The 25,498-nt window shown below is 35.8% G+C and overlaps 4 protein-coding genes across 6 annotated transcripts in view; 1 reads left to right on the forward strand and 3 right to left on the reverse strand.

The window, feature by feature from the left end:
* Positions 1–254: 254 nt before the first annotated feature.
* Positions 255–2,003, reverse strand: LOC135164049 (uncharacterized). 2 transcript variants are annotated; one of them, XM_064124042.1, is made up of 3 exons: positions 1,511–2,003; positions 1,068–1,412; positions 255–578 (listed from the first exon to the last, which is right to left on the reverse strand). In XM_064124042.1, the coding sequence occupies exons 1-3, from the start codon at positions 1,559–1,561 to the stop codon at positions 255–257; spliced, it is 720 nt and encodes a 239-aa protein (XP_063980112.1). In that variant the 5' UTR covers positions 1,562–2,003. The 2 variants fall into 2 exon arrangements, with proteins under 2 accessions (XP_063980112.1, XP_063980113.1); XM_064124043.1 differs by having other exon boundaries at positions 1,481–2,003.
* A 422-nt stretch (positions 2,004–2,425) lies between these two features.
* LOC135164051 (S-phase kinase-associated protein 1) lies at positions 2,426–5,050 on the reverse strand. Its single transcript, XM_064124044.1, has 3 exons — positions 4,890–5,050; positions 4,112–4,390; positions 2,426–3,305 (listed from the first exon to the last, which is right to left on the reverse strand). The coding sequence occupies exons 2-3, from the start codon at positions 4,388–4,390 to the stop codon at positions 3,096–3,098; spliced, it is 489 nt and encodes a 162-aa protein (XP_063980114.1). The 5' UTR covers positions 4,890–5,050; the 3' UTR covers positions 2,426–3,095.
* A 1,151-nt stretch (positions 5,051–6,201) lies between these two features.
* LOC135164151 (rab GDP dissociation inhibitor alpha) lies at positions 6,202–14,625 on the reverse strand. Its single transcript, XM_064124241.1, has 4 exons — positions 14,194–14,625; positions 9,902–10,315; positions 9,198–9,411; positions 6,202–8,573 (listed from the first exon to the last, which is right to left on the reverse strand). Exons 1-4 carry the CDS (start codon positions 14,352–14,354, stop codon positions 8,034–8,036), a joined length of 1,329 nt encoding a protein of 442 aa, XP_063980311.1. The 5' UTR covers positions 14,355–14,625; the 3' UTR covers positions 6,202–8,033.
* A 789-nt stretch (positions 14,626–15,414) lies between these two features.
* LOC135163782 (phospholipid-transporting ATPase VA) overlaps positions 15,415–25,498 on the forward strand; it is a 33,676-nt gene continuing 23,592 nt past the window's right edge. For both annotated transcript variants that reach the window (XM_064123579.1, XM_064123580.1), the window contains exon 1: positions 15,415–15,996. The gene's annotated coding sequence lies outside the window, so the exon portion shown is untranslated. The remainder of the gene's footprint in view (positions 15,997–25,498) is intronic.

Below are 25,498 nucleotides of genomic sequence, written 5' to 3' on the forward strand. Positions count from 1 at the left end.
GTCCAGAAATATACAACTTTATCCATTGAATGTTTATGTTTATTTATTCAATAATGTCGTGAAGGAAACAATTGAACCCAAAAATCTAGAATATTCGGTAGAAGTTTTTATTGAATTTGTATTGAACTTATTATTGATTTCAGCGAATTTTACTGAATTTCACGGAAAATATAGAATATATTCATCAGAAATAGTAAAAAAATTGAATTTTTCTATTTTGATGTACAATATATTTTTATAAAAGAAAAAAAAAATCACAACTGATAATTCTCATGTAATAACGGCAGCAGATGACACATTATTGCCTCCTTAGTATCTTTGACATCAGTTATATCCAACATCTCACGAACTTCGTTTCTAAAATTTTCATTCACCGACTGCAGTACAATAGTTTCAATTGCTGAACTCAAAAATCCACATTTTGCGTAGTCGTCGTCCAATTCAGTGAAATTGTTGTAGAACGTCTCCGTCTGGGAGCGGAGGGTGTACTTGGTGTGGGGATACAGAGTTTGGAATTCGTTGAGGTATTCCACAGTTTTATCCACGAGGGATAGGGTCTCTTTGACATTGAAGGGATGCTGAGGGGAGAACAGAGTTTCGGGTCGAAATGGGGAACCATTAATAGAAAAATTATGCAATGACAGCACAACAAAATGGAACAGTGCATCAAAAATAAAAATATGTTTATTATTTCTTCTTCGAGCTAATCAGGAAATTATATTTCTAATCAGAAAAATAGGCCATATGATCCTGAATATTAACCAAATGAAAAGAGAAAAATGGAAGTGAACTGTACATACGATATTTTTTATTCTAAAAAAGTTAGAAAATCCAAAATCGTTTACTCGATGTAACTGATCATATTTTATGATTAAAAATAAAATTGCAATGTAGAGTTTCTCTTAACCGAATAAAAAATCATGATTCTAACTGGGACTTCCCACCATAAAAAGTAAAGAAACCAAAAGTGATGAGAATCTTAAGTTTCGTCAAATAGAGACTTTGGAACTGTCTCATTTTGCTGGCCCCTACCCTATGAAATAATTTAAAACCTCGAGAAACTGTACCTTAATTTTGATCGACAGACAGCTCTTCAGGTGTGAAAATTTATCAATTCCTGGTATACCTTGATCTGTCGTCAATTCCGTAAAATCTCCATCGAAGTGGGTCTTGAAGATCTTCTGGTCTAGAGACGTCTTCAGAATTACCTCACCCGATAACGTACCATTCAGAGTGGGATCATCGAAATCTAGGTTGAGTAAGTCCTTCAGAGGAAACTTGGTCTCACCGTCATTTATTATTTCCACCCAGCAGTATTTTTCATTCATAATCAACTCGATGTCGATGTGACAATACTGTTTGACTCTTTTCGATGGTTTTTTTGCTGTCAACTGAGAGAGCTTTGACACAATCTGAGGGAGGAAAATTCGGAGGTGAAGAATTTGCAAGAGGGAAATATGTTAATCAATGTTCTACCAACAGGTAATGTATTCTAGACTTGTATGGACACCTTTGTCACGAAGTTGATGCAGGTGGAGACGTCAATGGGGGATAAATCCATTCTTCTGGCGTGTTCACTTGTTTTTGGGAGCAATACTCACAACGACAGAAAGAAAGAACAAAGAAGTGGCCATGAGACTCGTAAAAAAATGGCTGACTTATCATTTCCTGTGTTAATTTAGAAACGTTAAATATCAATTTGATTTGTTGTGGATTTTTTTATTAAATATGATGAAAGATGAAGAGTGAATGATCAATATTGAATAGATAATGTTTTAAAAGAAAGGAAATATGTTTCAAGAACAATCGAATAGGTTAATGGCAATTTACGACTATGAGAGCGAGAAAACAAACAGTTTTTAACGATTTTTGCAGTAGTAGAAATGTTAATTCATGGTAAATATATTGTACTGTAATGTTTTAGTGTTCTTGGGAAAACGAAAAATAACAAGAGGAAGAAAGCACCAAGAACCTGAAATTGCACTCGTTAGCAATGGCCGACTTATCTGTTCCAGCTTTTCTTTAGAAAGATAAACGTGGATTCGAGTTATTGTCTGTTTTTTATTGAATGAACTGATGAAACATGAAGACTGATTGATGAATGTTAATTCCCTCCTCTTTATTGAAAGAAATGAAAAAAATCGTTCGAAAAGAAAAATAATTTACTCTGCAAAAAGTTTTGTTATGAAAATTTCGTCAATTTTCCCAGATTCAGAAATATCTCTTGAAAACTTAACGCTGTGTCCCCGCTTCTCTCCTACTTATTTTATATCAGATACATCAGACGGGAGATTTAGCTAAAAAACAGCCCAAACATTCATCCAAAAACATGTATTTGTTGAAAAATTACTGGGTGAGATGGAGGTGGGGAGATGAAGAGATCAAACTTTACAGTTTATGAAAAACCGAATAGTTGAATCATAGATTGATTTCAGATATCATAACGTATAATAGAAGGATTAATACATACAGTTGAATTACTTAAAACCTACACTGGTGAAAATATTTCCGAAAATTAGGAGAACTGCACGATGCGAAAATTGCTAAAATAGTCTTGATGTCAGATAAATCCTGCCCCCGGAATTTCCCTAGTTATCGAAAACATACCACATTTGACGTTCAAAGAAATGTATTGTACGATTTCCAGGTAATTTAAGCGTTTTTAATGATAGTTCAAGGGCTATGTAATTTTCATCGTCAGTTCTTCAAAGCTCAGAAATTTCCCGGAAATTTTCCAAAGAATTTTTAGCATTGTACAACTTAAAATTTATCACGCTACATATTGGACTTAACTATTTAACTCAAGACTATTTTCTTAACTTTGTATCTTCTTCTGCTACAGCGATAATTAATCACGTGACACACACGAAAATTTTTCTTGAAAAAAGAGCGTAACTCTAAAAGAGGTGAAAGTCAACTCAGCGGCCATTGAATTCTCCGGTTTGCCCTGACCAAAATCAGACGTGTCTTTTAAATTTTCCTGAGACGATGAATTTCACTTTAAACTTTGAAAGTTCTCTCACGGAGCTCTTTCAATGTGCCGCAGGAAACGAAAAAAATGACAAAAGTTGCTGTTGAATCTTAATTTAATTTATCTACTTCTCCTCGCACCACTCGTTCTCCTTGCGAACCTGCTCTTCCTCGGCTGCGGTGAAGTCGTTCTTGATATTGAATGTCTTACGAATTTCCTCCGGAGTCTTACCCTTGATCATATTCGCGACTGTCTTGCAGGTGACGTCGAGAAGACCTTTGATGTCTAGGTAGTTGGCTGAGAGAATCAGCTCGAAGAGTGTTCCCTGATCAACCTGGAATAAAACCCGAGTTTCATATGAGAATTGTACAAAGCATTATTTTAATTTCCATTTCTCCAGTACCCTATTCCTCTTTAACGTTTCCAAATTTATTTGCCCTTAGCATTCATTCTCGATTTGTCACTACCTGCCACGTAGCCATGTACTCCCCAATAAACCTAAACAGACCTTTTCTCAATCGTCTATACAACACATCTCATCCTGCTGCAAGTCCCAAATCCTCCCCTCCATTGTCCTTAAATTCCCAGGTAAAGAAAACCATGTGACCGAGATACGAATTCTCATACAAATTTCACTGTTGAAAAATTATAATCTCTCAAAGGAAATATCATTTTTATTTATTAAATAAATCTCTGTCTTAGTATTTCATTTACTGAGAATGCAACAGAATTTCGATTGTATGGGAACCTTAAATGTGGATTTAACCTTCATTTTAGAATTTCCGTAATAATTGTGAGATATCAAGAATGAGTCACTGAATTATTTTTCAAATGCTTTCAGGAAATTCTTAATGTAAATACCTGTTCACCCAAATTGCTATTAGCACTTTGTCTATAATTAAGAAATTCAATTAAGTCACATGGCCCCTCTGGAAGTGGGACTCCACTTAATGATAGAAATTACGGTGCATTGATTTGTAATAATATAACCCCGAAAGCAAATTTCACAATTCCTCAGAAAGAAAAGCAATTAATCCCCTCATTGCCTTTAGTGTTTATAAACCTTTCCTCATTCCATAAATCACAGGCTAAATCCTCAAAACGATCATGACCCCCACGGGCTATGACTGCATTATTTACCTTTAAGAAATCAGCGTCCCAGGAACTGATGTCATCAGTCCTTTTCTCTTTGTTCTCGTCGTCCTCTGGTGGTGGTGGGTCGTCCTTGTGGTACGTTGCCCACTGTATGACCTTCTTGAGTATGGCTGAGTTAACATTTGGTAGGGGCACAACCTCTTCCTCGTCCTCGTCCATACCAAGATCCTCAAGCATAGTCTTGATCGTCACTGAGCACTTGGCAATTTCAACGTCAACTTCGAACACCTCACCGTCTGAACTCTGAAGCTTGATGTTGGGCATCTGAAATGAAGATGAAAAAATTATAGAAAAATATTAGAAACGAGACCACAGACACCATGCAATTCTTTTCTGGAAACATTTCCATGACATTTTTTTCAATTTCACCTTCTTTAGATAAGTTTTCTCTCTCTGCTGGCCAAAAAGGTTAGATGTTCACTAATATTGGAAAAAAAAAATCTGATCTCCGGAAAATTCCGTTTGACTTTCTTCAAACTGTCATGGCCACAAGTGGAGCCATTTCCCTAATTTATCGAGAATTTCCCCCTCGAAATATTGACAAATGTCATGGTTTTGCCGAACAGAAGGAAAATAATTTCGTGAAAAATTGCAACTGCCAGTTGTGCTACGAGGACGAGGTACGGGAAATCGTCATGGCCACGATCAAAACATGCATTTTTCATTTTTTTTCTTTGTGGCTCGAACCTCCACGACTCGTATTTTTACTCCTGCCGCTTCGATTGTTATTCATTCATTCTGATGTATTTGATGAAGCTCTTACCTTGGATTGATTTATTTGTCTGGATAAATCAAAGTGAAGCACTGCTCTGAAATGAGGGAGAACTAAATTTTGTCCAGCCCAAATGCTCACGACGAATAACCAGGAAAATGCTGCGTCTTGTACTTACGAACAGAACAGTTGTTTCGTGTTCTGTCTCTCTCACGCTGTCTCTTTCCTCCGTTTCCTCCTCAAGCGCCCTCCAATGGCAGCTTCCGGCGCCACCAGCACGCGGAAAGAGGATTGACTAAAGTATAGGGGTTCAGATCTGGAGATTTGAGTGACACCAGCGGTATCGTAGTACCTCACCCCAGAAGAGGCAGGGCGCCACATGCAATGCTGGGATGTCTGCCCGTTTTTAATTGCAAATAATTCTTAAATCCCTATCTTATTATACGGAAGTCTCATTTTCAGAGTTTCTTTGAAACTCCAAATCAAGAAACCATTTGATTGTTCTGTCAAAAAGTTGACGTCTTTCCAATCTCCTTAATTTTACATAAAGCGTCCTCATATCCTCCTTTGTGCTCATCCTAATGTTATCTAATTTCATTGGAAAATAAGCATTTCGGTGACGCTGAGGACGACACCTCCATTTTTAACTGGCCCCTCCAACAGCAGGACTGCTACCAGAGATCATAGGGTAGCCTATGATCTATGATCCTATGATCTCTGCTGCTAATGAGGAATTGTTGAGTCGGCTTGCTGGCAGGCACCCCAGGATTACGTGTGGCGTTCTGCCTCTTCTGGGGTGAGGTACTACGATACCACTGGCGTCATTTAAACCCCCAGAACTGATGAGCCACTACTTCAGTCCATCCTCTTTGATCGCATGGTTGTCGCATCTACGATGCTGCGAAACAGAAAATTGTTGGATTGAGGGATGAGATTTCGGTTTTTATGGGAAAGAGAAAATTCTCTGGAGAAACGTGGGGCTTTACTACTTCACGATTAAATTATTCGATTAAATTATTTGTTCGGGTGTTATTGAATTATTAGTATTCGATAAAAAAAAGTCCATAAACGGAGGGCTTGTCATTTATTTTTGTGATTTTAGTCGGAAATTTATCCTGTGGAATTCTAATAGAAATTGAGCAGAAGCTCTCTGAAAAACCCTTAATTTCTTCTGTTAAATTATTTTTTTCAACACTTCAAGTTTCTATATGGAAATGCCCAGCTATAATTTTTTGTTGAAAGTTCTGAAACCTGAGACAGATGAAAAGGTTCGAGGAAGTTCAGGTTTCATCAAAAATCTAAATATTTTTTCACTTACCCAATAAACATCTAAAGAGGGAATTGTAATAAAAAACACTTCAACTTCCTCTCAATTTATTTATTAATATTCTTGCTATGCTCCACAAAAAAATTAAAATAAAAATTATCCTACGAGAATCTGGATTAAATGCTTCACTGCCCGCGCGATATCATGAATAATTTATTAATTAGTATTCATTTAAAAATTGATAGTTCAACACCAGGAGGGTTTGCTGTGGATTCACGCGTCATTCGTACATGTATTCAAAATTCGCCTTCGGAATAAATCTCTTCCCCAGAGATAAAGTTCTTTTTGCGAGTAATTTATTGATTAGCTAATTATTAGCAATCGTCATTTGTAGTTGGAAAAATTCCGCAGCAAAATGGTCAATCGGTTTCAATCGACTGAACTGCTTGTTTAATTTTATCGAAGTTGAAGGGCGATAACGAAATTTCTACTCAAACATTTTCTCCAGATTTTTTTTAGTTCTACAACAAATTCTTGAACATAATTTTGCTGTCCTTCTTAGCTTCGGAGATATTGACCAGACCATGATTGACATGTAGAATTGACTTGACTCATTAACCACTTCGCTACTGAATTGTGCGTCGCATGACTGTCACATTTTGCATCTCTACTCATACCACATCTCAGTACGAATTCCACTCGACATTTCGTCCACATTTTCATCATTGCAATTATTCTCTATAACATAATAGTAAAGTCACGTTTACGTCTATCGTCTAAGAAAGGAAAGGGCCAAGCGTACGTGAGTCAGCTGCCCCTGTGGGCCCTGGACCTCATAAACCTTCACATTGCTATTATCTAAATTTCCTAAAATGGGAGGCCTCGGTAGTAAAAAAAATCAGTGGACCATAGGGAAAATATCGCGTCATGATTTTGTTTACATAAAATTTTTATCGGGAATTCGGAGACTTTTACATTGAAAAATTAAGAATTTGATGGACGAATTCATAAAACCTTACTTTCAGTTTATTTTTTACCTAAAACTTTTATGATAAATAATTTTAACATCAATCTATTTACTAATTCCATAGTAAATAAAATTAGAATTTTCGCATTTTTAGACATTAAATTTTATTTAATTTCCGCTTAAATTTCGAATTGTATAATTGAATTTTTGCAAATCGCTCTCCAAAAATCCCTAGTTTATAAAATTTCTATTTTATCTAACACTTTGAAAAATACGGAAGGAAAAACTGAAATTTTTTTATAACAACTAACTTGACATCGAGCTGAAACAGATAAATTATAAAAAAACTTTCAAAAACACAAGACACTAGTACCGCCATTTTGTATACCTTTTCAAGATAGCGACACGCATAACGGACAATGATCTCGTGCTTCAGAACTTTTTTTAATCTAATTTATCCTCTTTAAATCACCTCCAGTTCATTTCGCTAAATCTCTAAAAAATGAACAATTTTTAAATTCCATGTATCTCATTTTTCGACGCCCATTTGTCCGAGAATTCGCAACGCAACTTTCCCCACCTCCAGCAATTTGTTCTCACTCCCAAAGTCCCGAAAAATCCGGCCATTCACTCAGCACCCTTCGCACCTTCACAATTATCGAAATTAATGAACTCTTCTTCAACTGAATCAACTTTTTTTCGATATTCTCATTGACCTATCGCACATAAAAATCGTCGATTAACCGTATCACGTGCCTCTGTGAATTCCCTGCAGATTGACTATCGACTGTTGTAGACAGGTAAATAAAATATACATTTGTCATTTTGTTTTCAATTATCATTTTATCTTTCATTCATGTTCTTCCATGTTTTATTCTGAATAATTTCATAAATTCCTTACTGAGGCAGCACGATTAGAAAATTCGACAGATATTGATATTAAAAAAAAAATCAAATAAAATTATTGCTCCTCATCGCCAAGCTCCTGCTTGACCTTGTTGAAATCAAAGTCTTCGCCAGTGGCGCGTTTGAATATATCAAGAACATCAAGACAAGTTGTCTCGAAGTGAGTTGTTGCATCGTAACTCGTGGATATGAACAATTGGCTATCAATGCCATTGTCCGTTGGCTCGTAATAGTCACAGACCGATACGAATTTCTGGGCAATTGAACCTAGAAGATCTAGACCAGGTTTTATCTCCAACTCAGGATTGGCTGTCTCAACTGTTGTCGATACCATGGCTATGAACCAGCCTTTTGCTGCTACCTGGTGAGTATAGGATACCAGGGAGACATATATGTCTGACTTACGATTCACTTGCTTTTGGGGAATGATTATTTGAGTAGAGAGGGAGTCATTCGTGTGGGGAAGTGGATGATTCAGCAGGCATATTGCACGAATTACTTGGCCGACTTTTTTCACTTTGTCAGGAACGTAGGTGGGGTCACAGAACACCTGCTTGCAGCGGGCTATCTCCTCGCCTGAACGAACCCCAACTACCTGTAATCAAGGTAAAAATGAAGGGGAGATAATTAGTTCATTATTGGATCCTTTGTTCTATACATATATCTATAAGTCAGTAATATAATTCACAAATAATTCCTGCTGGGCCTCAAATATGAGAACGATTTGCTCTCGAAGATGATCAAGTTAGTTATGAACTCCCTCAACAATTACAATCATTAAGAACTATTTGAAAGTCTGGTATTAAAAACAAGTCAAAATTATTCAAACGTCTTCCTGATTTGATGGCATCTTCAGGTTATTGTTATTGCATTTCAATTATGAAAATTATTATTCTATAGCAGATGAGCATGGTAATTATAATGTCGAGTAATTAATTTAAATTATTTAAAAAATACTCCAATTACTTTCCTCCAGTAAATGAGGCATTTAGAAAATGAAGTGATCGTTGCAGGAGTTCATGTTAGACCTCGTACAACATAGTCATCCCTTAGAGCGACATGATGTCGACACTTTAAATTTAATCAGGCTTATCTGAAAGTGTTGGACTGGAAAAAATTGATTGAAAAATAAGAGCCTCCTTCAATTAAATGGATATTTAATACAAATTTTGTGTCTGCACGCAGTTGCGTAAAACAAGGTTCAGCTCGTCATATTTACCTTGCCATTTTCGATGACAATCTCATCGATAGGTTTATCGAGCATGTAGGTACCCCCATAGATTGCACTCAACCTGGCGAATCCCTGTGGCAGCTCACCAAGGCCATACATGGGATAAAGATACGGTGATTTACCGTAACGTGCTAAACTGTCACTGTACAGCTTGATGCGTTTGACAGTTGTGATTGCGGGTTGAGAAATATATTCATCATTTCTGTAAAACATAGTTTCATCGGTTTAAAAATCGTTAAAAACTAGACACAAAATTCCACCGTCTAATGGAAAACGTTTCCCTCCAAATATTTATATTTCTTTTCTAGACATTAGTGTTTATAAAATAATTCTCATCACAAAAGTTTTGGAAAATCTGTTCATTAATTTGTAATTGGAATGATTTCATTAATTGAATCGATAGCATTGCGATCCTTTTGAATCGATCTAGCCTTATCTAATCGATGATCAATTAATCACCTCTCTCAATTAATGAGAAATTGATTTTGATTGCAAGGTCCATTGTCCCTTAGAAATTGTAAAGGATCAATCACTATTTTTTTGATTTTATAGTTGTCTTTTCTGCCTCCCCCCCTGTCCGATTGTCCCAACTTCCCCTGTCACTAATAACATATCATATTATTACTATTCATTTAATTTATAAATAGTATATTCAGACTTTACTGTCATCCCTAATTTTGTCAAACTCGTACCTGTGAAGTGCAAGTGCATGCCCAGTAAAATCCTGAGTGTTAGCCTCGAGGCTGAATTTGCTGTAGAGTGCACTCATGGGATTGTTGAATGGATCAAATCCGTCCCAAGTCTTGGGATCGTCCTCCTGCATATTCTGCACCCAAGTGAGAAAATTACGGAATCGTCGTTTCTCAAAAAGTCCCATGAGATCACTGGAGAGTGCCTCCTGATGATCAATCGGTACTTTGGAAATTTTCCCAGACTTGTAAACATAGGAGCCCTCGATTGACTTGAACTCAAGGTACCGGGTAACTCCAGTGTGAATCAGAAGTTTCACGAGTAGTCCATTTGCCATGAGAAACTTCGGAATGAGATCGACATTCCAGTCACGGCCACGTCCGTACATTTTATCTGGTGGCGGTGCTTTGAAGTGGCTGAAAAAAAAAGTGCACGTTTTATTGTTTCATGAGGGCGACAAAGTTGTGGATCGGTGAGCAATTGTCAAGGTGTCAAGGTCTCGCTTTTCTTCGATGGACTTTCGTTTTACTGTGAAAGTAGAATTGTTTGTCGTTATTTTGTCCTATTGGTGCTCGATGAGAAGTTCCGTGAGCTCTCATCGGAAAAATTACTTTGCACTCCGTCTGAGTCTCTGAGAAATTGTTTTGTATCAATTAAAAGTTGTTTTTCATTCATTCGTTCATCCATTCACTTGCTCATTCATTCTTCGAAATTGATCCCCAGCTGTTTTGCAGCTCTCGGGTTTCAATGAAATACATCAGAAATGATGCTACTGTACTAATGTTTTCTTAAACAACAATTACTCGACTTGACTTTCTGCTTTTATTGCGGAGAATTCTATTAATTAACTGTAAAATGCAACATAAATCCCACAACATCCTATATGAAAAAAAAATGTGTCTATTACTATGAAGATCATTCCGATTAATTTTTTCATATGAAAAAATCAGTTTCAAATCGCCTTTACTTGCTCAAAAAATTTTAGAATTTTTCTTAAACAGAAAAAAATAAAATTTGTTGAAATGACTGAATATTTTCCAGTCATTGGCAGAAAAATATTCAGTTTCTCGTCCTCCAATCGTTCATTCTCCTTTGAAAATTATATCTCGAACAGCCTGAAGTTCTCAGTTTTCTACAGAAGTACTTCAAGAATTAACGATGAAAGAAAATAAGGGGGAGGGAGGGGGGCACCTAAAAAACAAGTTTCTCGTAAACGTAGCAATGAGAGATCTCACGGAAATTCGACTTTTTGCCTTCCAGTGTTTCATCACTTCTAGAAGAAAAAGTTCTGCATCGAGGAAGCAATTGTCAGGGTGTTGAGGTCTCGGGCTTCTTCGACAGAAGATTTTACTTCGAGCCGGAATAGTTCGTCCTTACTCTATTCTCCTCTCAATGACAGGAGAGGATTTTCCTCGCTCGTTTTCATCAAGAAAATTATCTTCCACGTCATCTCCTTCTTTGAGAGATCATTCTATACTAATTAAAAGTTTCTTTTCATTCATTCATGGATTCTTGTTGGCGATTGATACTGAGTCTCGTGAATTCTTCAGTTTTTGAGACAAGTACTTCAGGAATCGATGAAAGAGACAATGGGAAATACCTCTTCAAAGCGAGTATTCTTTAAATACCTCGTGATCTAACGGAACTCAAAATTCTTGAAATATCTCCTAGAATTTTTGCTGTTTTTCTTAGATACCGAGACATTTGGGGAAAACCATTACCTTAAGAGATATTTCTTATGAAACAATGAGACAAATAAATTATACAGTTTTCTCGTTTCTAGAGGGACAATTTCTGCATCAGGAAAGGTATTGTCAGGATGTCAAGGCCTCTCGTTTCTTGAAGAAATGTTGCTTTGAAGTAGAAGAGCTTCAGAAGATTATCGTCTTCCATTTTTTATCAAAAAAATCCTTCCTGCCCCATCTCCTTCTTTGAGAGATCGTGCCATACTAATTATAAGTTTCTTATCACCCATTCATTCATTCATTCATTCATTCATTCATTCATGAATTCTTGGTTGAAACTGATATTTCGTTTCCAAGAGAACTCCGAGAGAGAAATATTCAGCAAAATTTAACAGAAAATTTGATTTATGGATTTGGTAATGAGTTTTGTAATTTTTAATGAGTATTTTTTCCCCCAAAAAAAAAAATTTTAAAGATCTCATGGTCTAAAGGAGTCAAGTTGTCAGAAAGATATTTTGCTTATGACGAAATGTTCCTAAACTTCAATTCTAATGAATTAAAATCAACGAAAACTACATCTGGGGAAGTTGATCTGTATTTTTCCACTCGCGGAGTTTGTGACCAGTCTGAAAATCGATTCATTCCCCGTAGGAAATAACACCCATCATGGGTCAGCCACGGAAGACGCCCACAGTTGCAACTTGAGCACAATGTGACATCTCAACGCCACGCTGTCTGGTTTTCCCATTTCCATCTTGTTTTATGGGTAAACTAAGTACCACGGGCCTAGATAACACGATCCTCTCGATTCCCCGAGTCAGTGGATTTTATATAAAGTTATTTACTCAACGTGCATCATTCAGAAAATAATTCCTCTACATTTCTGAAAAAAAAATTCAACTTTTAACGGCAATTCACTAGGCTTTTCATTAAGATTTATAAATTATAAATTTGCGAAAAGTCTTTACATACGTACAGACAATGGACATGGACCCCCAAGGGTATATCCACTATATTTCTATTCAAATCCCCCTCCAACCATATTCCAATTAATTAATTTTCGAAGGCCTCTACCGTAATAACTCTCATAAATTTCATTTAATATTTCCAAAAATCTAGACGTAACATTTTTTCCATCAAATCCCTCCTCAATAAATAGTTAGAATTAAACGTAATTGAATTATGTAGAATTTATAAATTCATCAAAATAATTAGGAGTGAATGGGGTAAAATGGAACGCCTTCAATGGTCAATAATTCGGAGTCTCACTCACTCTACTCATTACAAATTATTGATGATTGTTGATATTCCATATTGCCCTACCCTGTCCGTCTGTCTCTTATTAAAATTTATCATGACAACAAATGAATTATAAAAACCCATGTCATAAACGCAACAAAAACCTATAAACATTGGATATATGAATTCTTTCATTGCGTTTCATACATTCGTTACGATAAATATTAATAACCCAATTATTTTGATAAATTAATTAATCTGCAAATACTTCAATCGTAATTATTCAAGATATAAAAATTATCCATTTAACAAAAACTTAAATACATAACAATACTGTTTAATCCCTCCTCAAATTTCCCCCAAAACTTATCCCAAATTAAATTCCCCCAATTACCACATACGATCACAATGCGAAAGCAGTAATGAGCCTCGATGTTTTCCCTCACGTATCGTTCAACCATCAATCGCCACATACATCCTCAAGTTCCCTCGACCCCAGTAACCTACAAAAAACAGCCTTAACACACCATTCGTGTACTTCCGCAACATCTAATTGAGCACCCAAGAGCGGAAGAAACCATTCCAGGGCGGTTCCCCATAATTCCACGATCCTCAACCCTCCCAACAGACGTCAATTAGCCGACTCAACTCCATTCCGCAAATCTCATTACCACCGATGACTTTTTTTTACCCTCCCCTCATCCTGATTACCCTCTCCACATTCCACAAATCTAATACGAGAGTAATGGTGCAGAGACATGTGTTTTTCCATGCGCCAATCGAGCGACCGATTGGAGTATCGCAATGACACAAATATTCTTTTTCGTTTTATTCAACTCCAACGATTGTCGACATTGTCAGTCGAACAATAACAATTTCAATTGCACACGTATTTTGTTGCATTACATGTGTAACAAAGAGTGAATGATAATCCAACAGATGGGGGAAATTGCTCTGAGGGCAGTGGGAGGGGAATATCGAGTATTTAAGTTACTGATGAAAAATCAATAAATTCACTCTGGAGTTTGTGCTTCTGAGTCCAGGAGAACAAACGGGGAAATCAGGTGGAGTTGAAGCCATAGGGGAGTTCTGAGTGCCACCAAAAAAATATTCCTGTCAATGTGTTGACAAATCCGAGGTTAAAAAAATATTCCACATATTGGTTGGCTCTTGGAACCCTTGGAGATGTCCATGGTTGAATGTCTGAGATCCTGGGAAATTGGTCGTCTCTTCGATGAATTTTTTTCTGTTAAATTCTGGGTTTTTTTCATGTCCAGTTCTGCTCGCAGCAGTCGTTGGTCAGTGGGAGGGGTGACAGGAATACATATTGTGGGGTCTAGGTCATGATAACTATGAATCCTTATACTCACGCAAAAAAATCCTCCAGTGGTGTTATTGATGCTGATTCACCTCCATAATACTTGTTGCGATCAACGTGTAACACTTTTTTACCACTGACGGATAACATACCAGATAAAATGCACTCTTTGAGGCCGGTGCCGAGAACAATCGCGTCATATTCTTCATCCATCGTGAATATAACCCTGGTGTACAGAGGATTTTATTGTTGATTGGCCCGTTGGGTCTATGGGTGAGGTTAAATGCACTGGTTGAAGCCTTGGGAATGTGATTTTCTACTTTTTCAACGGATTTTAAACGCGTATTTTGGACGATTTGAGAGGTCGATGTGTTGGAGAAGATTCTGCCAACGAGTACAACTATTATGCCGGAACGGAAAGGCGCTTCTCGAGCCTGTCTCTGGCTACGTCAAACCGTGAACGTCCCTGTGGTGGACACCCCGCATATCCCCTCGTCGGGATTTTGTGTCTGGGTTTCGTGCGAAGTCATTCTGGTGGAGCTGATGGTTTTAGACCAATCGTGGGGGGCTCGGAGACTCGGGGACCAATCGCAGAGACAGACCAGTGGAATTACAAAATGGCGGAGTGGGGAACGCCCTCATTGGAGGGATTCGTGAACACGTGGCTTGAGAGAGTTTTCAATTGCAGTGGTGGCAAAAAATTGAAATTTTAGGGAACTTAATTAGGATATTTTTATGAACATTTAGATCTCCTGAAATTAGTGGACAGTTTCATCTTTCACTGAATATTATCATAATTTTAATATTAAAATTACAGAACAATAACTGAAATCAATGTGAATTTTTTATTGTTTATTTTCTTCTCATTTTCACTTTTTTCGAGGAGATTATGAAAAAAAAAAATAATTTGTCAAATGAGCTATTTAAACAGCACCAAAAATCTCAAAATATTCACTAAAAATTGAGCTTCATTTACGTTCGACCAGAAATTTTTTACTCTCCCCTTTTCATTTGATAAATTGTTTCCACTCTTCCACCCCTATTTTCTGACACCCTACCAGAAAAATGAAAAATCCATAAAATATTCTGAAGAAATAAAAATCGTAAAAAAATTTACCTGCTTTACCTCCAGTCGGTACCAGAGCTCAACGACTCGTGGCGTCCCCTCGGTTATACTGCGAGACTCGCGTGCGCGCGCACGAGGATATGAAAAGGCCTGAAAAAAGTAAAAAACGGCGCCGCCAACTGGCCGAAATTGCAGAGAGTATGTGTGGTAAACGTCAGTGATGTCAGTGCGCGAACGACGAGTGGAGCATTGGTGTTGTGGTTCGCTGACTACAATTACCTGAACACTCGTTCCAACTCTTAACTTATTTTTGGCATTGCAGCCCGTACAACCATTACTCTAGTTTAATTGTCGACCAATTGGTGGTTATCACTCAACAGTAAACAGTGATTTTGTCCGTTGCAATGTTTTAAACGCCTCGACTTTATATTTTTTTCTTGGGGAAAGCCGAGTGTGTCGAGTGTGCAATAAAAAGAGTGGAGAAAACTTGGAAAAATAAATTGAAAATTGAGGGCTTTGCAATTGTCGAATGGTGTGGAAGACTCAGTGCTGTGAATTTCCGGTCAAGTACAACTCTGTGATTTTGCAATTTTTTTTTTTAATCACTACGAGAGGGCAATAAATCCGGCTGAACTCGTGAACTCAGAGGGGATAACTGTTGCTTCGAATATGTGGATTCATGTGCATCCAGTGATGTAACGGGTCTTGTTGGCTGGCTCAAGGACCAGAAGGACTCTCTCGAGGACCAAGTGAGGGCCACGTGGACGCGTTGCTAGCTCCCGGAAAAATGTAGGTGAATGACATCCAACGAATTATAGATCTCAACTAACTGTATAGTTACAGTTGTTTTCGATTTATTGGTATTCCACTCAGCTTGCTAAACACCAATTGCACTTGTTTTTTTTATCTCAATGAGATTCCACTAATTCCCCCAATTTTTTATTTGCAAATTATTTGACTTTGGCAATTTTTTTGGTGAGTGATATTTCATCTTGATTGCGGCGTTCCGTTGCATTTTTTATGCGCCTTAATTAATTTGTTTTATTACCTTCGGAGACTTTTCCGAAGAGGTCAACATTCGCGGAGACGCGACAATCAAATCGTTCTCTTATCGTTTAATTATTGAGACATCCTCGTTCGAGCAGTGGAATTGTTGATTCAGTAGTACAGTCATATTAAATTTTATTCATTTATATTGCAGGGTTTACTTGTTTATTTATGTCAATGGACGAAGGGATATACATATCCATAAACCTTCCTTTATTTTTATTGAGAATGTTGTCTGTTGATTTAGTCAGAGGAGTGAAGAGAGCTAGTGGTGATGCAAAGCAAAGCAAAACTTCCATAACTCCAATGGAATGAAGTGAATTGAAAATATTATAGTTCGATATCACGAGAAATCAATCAACTAACAAATATATTGCATGTTAACAGGTGACAGTGGATATGTATTCTTACATTTTTTTATTCATTAACCGACTTGCTAATTTTTGCGGGTTTTTCTGATTTTGTGTGTGTCCACGATCAGCTTAGCCCACTATTTTTTAAAATTAAGTGAATAAACGACTGAAGTTATTCCGAGAAATGTCAAATATAGTCCAATCACAGGTGTTAGTAAGGACTAAATTTGTGCCAAAAATCCAGGGCAATTGGTCCAGTCGTTTTTCATAAATTTCCATTTCGTTCTGAACTGGTTTTCGCAAATACATCGAAAACTATCGAACCGATTTCAATTTTTCACCTCTTAAATTATTCATCTCGATGTACTCAATTGCAATTGATCAAAATATCTATATCGATTATCACTAACTTTTCGAGATATTCCAATTTTTCTGTTTCGTCCAGAGAAAATTTATTACCACGTTAACGTTGCAAAAAATTAATTCATCAATTTGAAATTTTGGCCTAAGATTTCCTCTTATTTTCTTTTGTCTCCAATTTGTACAAATATTTATCTCAACATTGTTGTTCCATTAAAAAAAATTCTGCATCAACACTTCTTTTTGCCTGAAAATCTCGTAATGGCACATGAATTCATTTTGATTTTCGTAAACTGCCCCAATAAAAAAATCATGATTAACAACCGATTAATCCTGCAAAGTAAAAGTAATTCCTGACAAATCGCACACAAAATTTTGCCCAAAATAATATTTGAGCTGATTCCGGTTCGTTGAAACAACAAATTATTCATTACAAATGATTAATTCCTATCTAATTATACGTTGGCTGGACGTACCTTCCATTATCAATCAAAATTATCTGAACATTTTTTATCAGAATAAATCTATTTTTATTAGACCTAATTTTTTCTCTGGGTGTGCACCAACCAGCAAAATATACTTGAATCTCCTCAATTCAGGAACTTCCATCCATTTCTAATAACTGCATTTCACTTCATATTCACTGATATAAGACTAAAAAGACACAAAGATGGACTTCCGAGGACGGTGTACGGTCTATTAAAAATTTCCCAAGTTTCCTGAGGCGAATGGACGGAAAAATTGCATCAGTCGGGCGTACGGGAATTTCCTCGCGTTTCCTGTGACCCCAGGACCATCTGAACTCCTCGAGTTGAGGGTAAAAAAATCGTTCAATCATTAATTCTCAGTTCCATTAGCCGTGAACGGCTGAATTAATCCCGATTACTTGATCGATTGAACGAGCAATTCACCGAGTATTTTTCGCCAGGTGGTGGCACGCAATTCCATTTAATAATTTACCAACAAAATCCATATGGTTTTGTGTCACGCTCACGGGTCATTTGAGAGCTGCCCGGTGTCCATGACCCCTTAACTGACTGATTTGACGTAACTGGGTTATTCCAGCGAATTCACACAGTTTATCCTCGGTTTTTAGTTCACGTTTATGGTTGCAATGGTTAATGAGCCACCCCAGCAGTGGAAATACACGGTTTAAACGATTGTGGGCGATTGGAAGATTGTGGTAGTTTAGGGGGACGTGTTTTTGGATGACTATCGGACATAACAATGTCTTAATGACTTTGTTAACACTCCGGTGTGGTCACGGGTGAAATAAAAATAATAGAACTGCTTGATATGCTCGAATGCGGCAGTTCTGACAGTAGAATTATGGGAGGGCGGAGCAATATGGACACCTTTTTTTTTATTTCAATTGGTGTTAGTGGTAATTAAACCTGTTGAAGGTCTTTCTCGATGCACAGAATGATTGTCGAAAGCAATAAAGGCGTTGTTGAAAGCCATTTAATTATTATCAGAGTGAACGTAAAGTTGTTGGCTCTGAAATACATTTTTTAAATTGTTTAACACGGCTATAAATTTAGCTGCAAAATTAGGGAAACAGAGATTGAGAGAAATAATAGAAATACACTTGTAGATGTGACAGTAAATGTGCCCTAGTCTCACAACAACAATTTGTAATAATTGCCAAATACCTTATTTATTTATTTATGTTTGTTGAAAAGAAAACTTTTTTGTTCAAGACAGTAAGTCAATACTTTATTTAAATAGTTTAGTGATTTTCTTCTCTAATTATTGATTTATTTATTTTTTTATTTATTGTAGATTATATTTCAGTAGTTTGGACATTTATTAAAAGGGAATCAAACTTAGAAGCTCAATTTAAACCTAAATATTGTGCAATTATTTAATTATTCAATGTTTTAATGTTTTATTACTGTTAAAATCGATAGATCAATGTTCAGATTATTTTATCGAGAACTTTTGGAATTTTGATAGAGACAATTCCGCCAAACACGTGAAAAGCTGCCACAGCTCTCAACAATTTATAGATTGGAGATTACTATCGCATAAGAGCCATGATTACTGATAGTAATAATATAGATAACATCGCAAAGCAGTGTATTAACCCTTGACAATAACACTGTAAACAATCATCACCGATTGTCCATTCAATATCACCAGTAAATCCAAATGACATGTCAATTTGTCGGGATGTCAACGCATGGCACTATCAATCATCCATTTTATTTTAGAACAAATTGCTTCCGGAATTCAAGCGTCAGCACATTGACCCAAAATTTTTAGCTCTCGACCCCGTTATTTTTACGCTTTACAAGGTTGACGAGTGATTGAATCGCGCAGTGAATCCCAAAACAATCTCTCATATCTATTTTGACCCCCTATTTCTCTGGGAAATGCCGGATGACCTTGAGCCCGACGGTCTTTCTTTCGCCCTGACAGTCGACTAGAGGCATTAATCAAGTACGTCGGGCACCACCCACTCAATTCCACGTGTAAAAATGTGTGATTAAGAGATAAAAATTTCAATCTTCTGTAATTGTCTCGAGTGCTACTTTCTGGCTGGGTTGGGCCGAGGGGTCAAGATGACACTCCGATACCTCGACCTCAAGCGCAATTCGCTGTCTAATTGAAATTTAATGAGATTATTTAAGTATTGAATCATATGCATGAAAATTTTCTATCCGGAAGAGAAACGTTTATGAAAATTATAACAACTAAATTAACAAACATTTCGTACGTGGACAGAAAAGGTTAATGACAATTAATTGAATTTTGAATTGTTACATATATAATCTTAAAGAAAAGTCATAAGAAAATCTCTAAGTTTTTACAGAACAGACCGTAATTTTTTCAATAAAATATCAATTTCAATTAAAATTAAATTAATTATTCAATTTAATTCTTTCTTATTTTTTTAAATGATTTTTATTACTATATAGAAGTTAATATACTATAGAATGTATATTATTTATATAGGGTACAGGGGATTTTTTAAAATATTTAGTTTATATTCATTTCTAGATGTTTTTGTAGTTGAAACTTTTATAAACTCAGAAAAATTCATTCCACTTATGAGATGAGTAATTTCATCTAAATAATTCATTAGCTCCAACAACAACACACGTATTAAGGACACTTCAAATATAATGCGATTATTTTTCAATTATTTATGAGCCTTAATCCACGTTCTCCATTAAAAAATTGAATGTCAAATTACAACCGAAAACAGACCGGATTTTTACCAATTTTCTTTAGTATAATTCATATTAAAAAAGTGTTTTATTACATTAAACGATTGTTTACCCTTCATTACCCGTATATACGGGTGCGGCGTACGCAGGCTCCTTTATAGTACACACATGATAATCAGACATAAGTGATTGTTGAATTTAATAAACGTTTTTTTAGTATCAATTATACTAAATATGAAATCAATGCGAATTCCCCTTAAAAGTGACTCACAGTACGTGAGAGTCAACATCCTGAGGAATGATAAAAACTGCCATAACTCGAGTGCTAGTTTTTAATCAAAGATATATTCTGTTCTTCTAAGTACTGACTCAGTAATCAAATTAGATATGATATTCTGAATTAATGGAGGATGAAAAAAAGTTCAGATGCTGATCTCCTTTTTCTCAATTTAAATCATTAAAATTGAAGTTTTTTCAAGTCTATCAACGATCTCGATCAATCAGAGATTTTCTAGTATTTAAATTACATAAATTAGCTGGCACCAGATGGTATGACCGTGTGGTATTTTAATTCCCTACCCGCACTTGCCTCTAAGTTAACTTATAACTAACTCCACATGCACTGGGTTCATTTTCCGGCGATAAAACAATGCGCTGCTGGGACACTTTGGTCATAGGATCAGCACAGGGACGACGAGTCCAAAGATGTCCTTATATTATTTAAATTTTTTCTCATTGGAATACAAACTGTGCTGAATATCTTTGAATGAAGTCTGGGGTAGATTTCCTGAAGCAGTTTTTCTGAAATTTCCAAGTATTTTTTAATTGTGAAATCATAATTTTTTGGGAAGAGAAATGACTTTTTCTATTGCTCTTGCAATGGAATTCTTCAATCCGTGGATATTGTCAAGTGTTATAGTCATTTATTTCTTTGGCAAAAGTAAAAGTAACTAAAAATAAGGAAGATTTAGGTTAATGTTTTTTTTTAATTTCAATTAATCAATTAATCGATTCATTCAAGTGATTTTCATTGCGTTAACAGTGAAATTTCGAGTTTGATGATTTTTTTCTGTTGAATCATTTTGGAGATTATTTTGAATCATTTTGGGATGAAATTCTTAGTACATTTCTGATAGACTTCTTGGAGATTCTTATCAAATGATAGTTCTATCAAAATATCCAAGTACTTAGCAGTGTCGAACTGAGATAATGATATGGAAACCAATTTTTAAATGAAAAAAATTATGAAATTAAATACTGACATCATTAATTAAAATATTAAATTAGTTTATAAATTGCTCTTAAACATTTTTGATTGGGATTTCAAATGTTCTTCCCATTCAAAGATTGTCAATATCTATAAAGTCATCGAAAAATTAATCAGATTAATTTTTTTTGTAAATCTCGATTTTTCTGTCTTCTTCATAGCTCGAGGCTGACAATAAAACTAAAAATATTTCGGGTCATCTCCAAGGTCTCCTGATGATCTCCAAAACGAGATCAAGTTTGTGAAAATCACATGGCCCATTTTTCAGCATAAACTCTCGGTGGGTGTATTCATGGTTCCTCCGGCATCACCTGGATCCCATGGCTCGTTGTCATGCGCCTGGTGGGGGCCTTACGTGCATGGGAGTTTTTTTTTTTTAATGATTATGTGTTGCCCCCTTGGGCATTACGTAAACCTTCCTGAGACGGGATTGTGAGGAAAAAAGTGAACGGATTGGGTTAATGCGTGAGTGAGGTCACGGTTTATTGTGTGGTGACACAACCGCATGTACATTATACTACACGAGAATATTGGTAATACGGAAATGGAGGTTTTTTCCTTTTTATTGGCTTTACGTTGAGGAAAAATTCAGACTGTCTTTTGTGTGGACGAGAAACAGCCATTTTCTCATGTTAATGGTTTATTAAAAAAAGTATTTTTATGGTTTTCGTCCATTGATTTTAGTGAGGATGTGGCTAAATGCAGGGGCAGGAGAGTAAAAATACATTTTTCACGCGTTAGAGAAAAGTTTATTGAGTTATTTAAATGCAGGAGTTATTAGCTCGTTCATTGAGTTCACTTTTCAAAAAAACCACAGAAATCTTTCTATGAAAATTTGCATTTTGTTATTATTTTACAAGAATAATAAGTAAAATTGACATCGATTGTTCAACCGATTTTTCTCGTTAACATAATTCCTTCAACAATTAAAGTAAAGACGTTAATATTGTTAATTAGTAATTGCCTTAGACGCAGAACATAATTCGTCGAATTACATCATTCTGGTTCTTAAAAAAATGTTACATATGTGAAAGGAACGAGGTGGGCCATTCACTATGAGGAAAAAATTATTAAAAATTATTCCCGAATATGAATTACTGGCTTATGAGTTTAAAAAATTCCGATTTTTTAGTACAATTTTTACTCAGAGTACAATGAACGTTAATTTATTTTGTTGATGCTAGTCTGACAGGTTGACATCTGCACATGCCTTCTACATATATACTTCCATCGTACAAATATGCTGTATCACATTTTTCTAAAAATTTATAACAATTTGGCGTTAATATCATATACTCCAAGCACTGACATCTGAGTGAAATGGAATGAGTGTTCTTAGTTATATTTTCCCATCTGGTGGACTTCTCTCTACAACAATCTAGTAACACTTTCTCTATCTGTGCCAGTCCCTTGTACATCCGCCCGTTCAACTCTCCTTTCAGCGCTTCCAGTAATTCTCCCCTCCAGTTCCCATGCTCTAAGAAATTTTTACATTTCGCTAAATTTTCACTCGAATTTTGGTTTATCCTAAAAATGCAGAGACTAGCTGACGCGATTAGTAACATTAACGCACAATTTTTAAAGAAATTCTTCCCATTTAAATCACATGAATAACACTTATGACCAAATTGGTATTTTCTATTTATCACGTAGGTCATTATCTTTTTTTAAATATTAATCTGTGAAAGAACACATATATATAGACATATATATCATTTATTTCCTTGATGTTACAAAAGTTTTTCTTTGTTTTACATCCTCCCCAGCCTCTCTTAAAATCTCTTATAATTTATGAAAGAACACAAGGGTAGAACATTCAACTGAGGGCTCGTCGTCAGCGTGCCCTATGACAAAGCGTCCCAGGAGCACAGGTTCGAGTCCCGGTGATGAAGAGTTTTCTCATCGCCGGAAAAGGAACCCAGTGCAGGTGGAGTTAGTTATAATTCAGGTTAGAGGCAAGTGCGGGTACTGGGACGAGTAGGTAAAAGACCACATCGGTCATACCATCTGGCACCACCAAATTATGAGAGAATAATTAACTGAAAATAATCTGAAGGTTCATTATTAACTGAATAATTAACTGAAAATAATCTCTGAACGCTAATTATTCATTTATCTTCAGGAATTTCTTTTTTTTTTCAAGAATTCCTCCTAATCATCGTGATTAGTACCAAGTGGACACATCAAATGAGGAATTCCTCTATTTCCAGTTTATAAAACGCAAGACTTAGGTGTTGTCGTAAAAATAATTAAAATATATTGGATTATTTTTCCCACCCAAATTTCAGCCAATAGAATTGCACCATTTGTTGATATTTTGTATAGCCTACCTCGAATATCAGCGATAATTTTTTGAATATTTTGGTAAACAAACGACACTTAACCAAATAAACCTCTTTTCATGTCATGGCACAATTCTCTTGGCCGAAATTTGGATAGGAAAAATAATCCCCTGAATACCACTCGAGCTTCAAAATTATAGAATATTTCCCTCTAGGTTCCCTGCATACAAATGAAGTCGTCAAGTTTTTCAGGAAAAATCACTCGTGCTTCGCACTCGTGATTTTTTAGCCTGAAAAACTTGACTCCTTCATTTGTTTGGAACGAATCTATCGGGAAATATTCGATAATTTTGAACCACTTGTGGTATTATATGTGAATATGGGTGTAAATGATCAAATAATCTGAGACACAGTGAAATACTTTTTAGAATATTCTTTATTCGCACGAGGAAGACACGTCTTAACTAGAGGACCATTGTCCAGAGACTGAAAACTATATCAAAAGGAAAACACTCTCAGGGAAAAGAAAAACAATTCTATAACTTAAATGAACACAGTCCGTTATTGAAATTTCAGCATATGTTGAGGATTAAATCGTCTCGAAAGCGAAGTACAACCGATCGTAAATTAGTCCTTTAGTAGAGCTGTCTCCCAGAGAAATAAACAAGAGGTGTCGAGTGATTTTTGTAGGACAATGAAAGAGCTATACTCAAATATTCCAACAAAGTATATTAATTTTTTTTATTATATAGACTTCATATTTGTTGATGAAATCCACCTCCGGTTCTCTTTTCTTTCAAATGATTTTAGTAAAAATATGAAGAAATTTTGAATACGGAACTACTTCAGCTGGAGAAAGGTTTCTTGACCTTTTTTTCGAAACGATTGTCCACCGACATGAATAAATGCTTGAAGAGAATTTCGACTTACGTCATCCTAATTCTCCAGGTTTCATCATCTGAATAGACCGGACGTACGTCATTCATGGGAAATTCCCTCGTGTGTCACTAAAACATAGACAAGATAATTTATTATTACCGTACACGATTTTGGAATCATCAGTGACAATATTTCTGATCTATCTTTGATAAGGTGGTTATCAAGGGGACCTTGAGTGACAGATAAACGTGTAGACGTCAGATGGTCCGAACTCATAGTGATGAATCAGATGATGCAAGAATGTTCACAAATAGATTCAAGAAAATTGAAGCATCTTGAGCAGATGTGGGAGTTGCAACGAGGCCCAGGCCCTCGTTCATTCCAGCAGAGTAGCATAAATAAATTATGCAGTTTTGATATACAAAACAGAATAACTAGAATTTATTTTTGAACGGATCAGTGTCGGAAAATTGACGAGTCAATTTTTAAATTTTATTTTTTGCAAATTGATTTTCAAAATAATTCATTTGAAGTGGTTAGTATGGTATTGTTTATTCTGTCAATTGTTTACGATCGCGGTGGATTGTTACAGTTGTTATTCGCATTTTTTTATGGTTTTACATAATTTTAGGATAAAATTTTAATTTTCGATGTTCGCGATCGAAGATAACAATTTATTTTTAACTTTATAAATTATGGGATAAAATGCTTAATTTCGGGTGAATTTTTGTGGACGAAATATAGTAATACAATGACGATTTGTACAAATACTTGTTAAAGGTCATTTCACTTCACGAAACCATTTTCAAGAAAAATTTAATGATCGAAAATTCATCAAGTGCTTAAAGTCTGATATGATAACAGTAATAATTTGTATCGATCACCAGAATGATATTCATAATTAGTATAAGCTGTTAATACAGAGAAGAA

Source organism: Diachasmimorpha longicaudata, chromosome 6 (genome assembly GCF_034640455.1).
Source record: "Diachasmimorpha longicaudata isolate KC_UGA_2023 chromosome 6, iyDiaLong2, whole genome shotgun sequence".
NCBI classification, from domain to species: domain Eukaryota; kingdom Metazoa; phylum Arthropoda; class Insecta; order Hymenoptera; family Braconidae; genus Diachasmimorpha; species Diachasmimorpha longicaudata.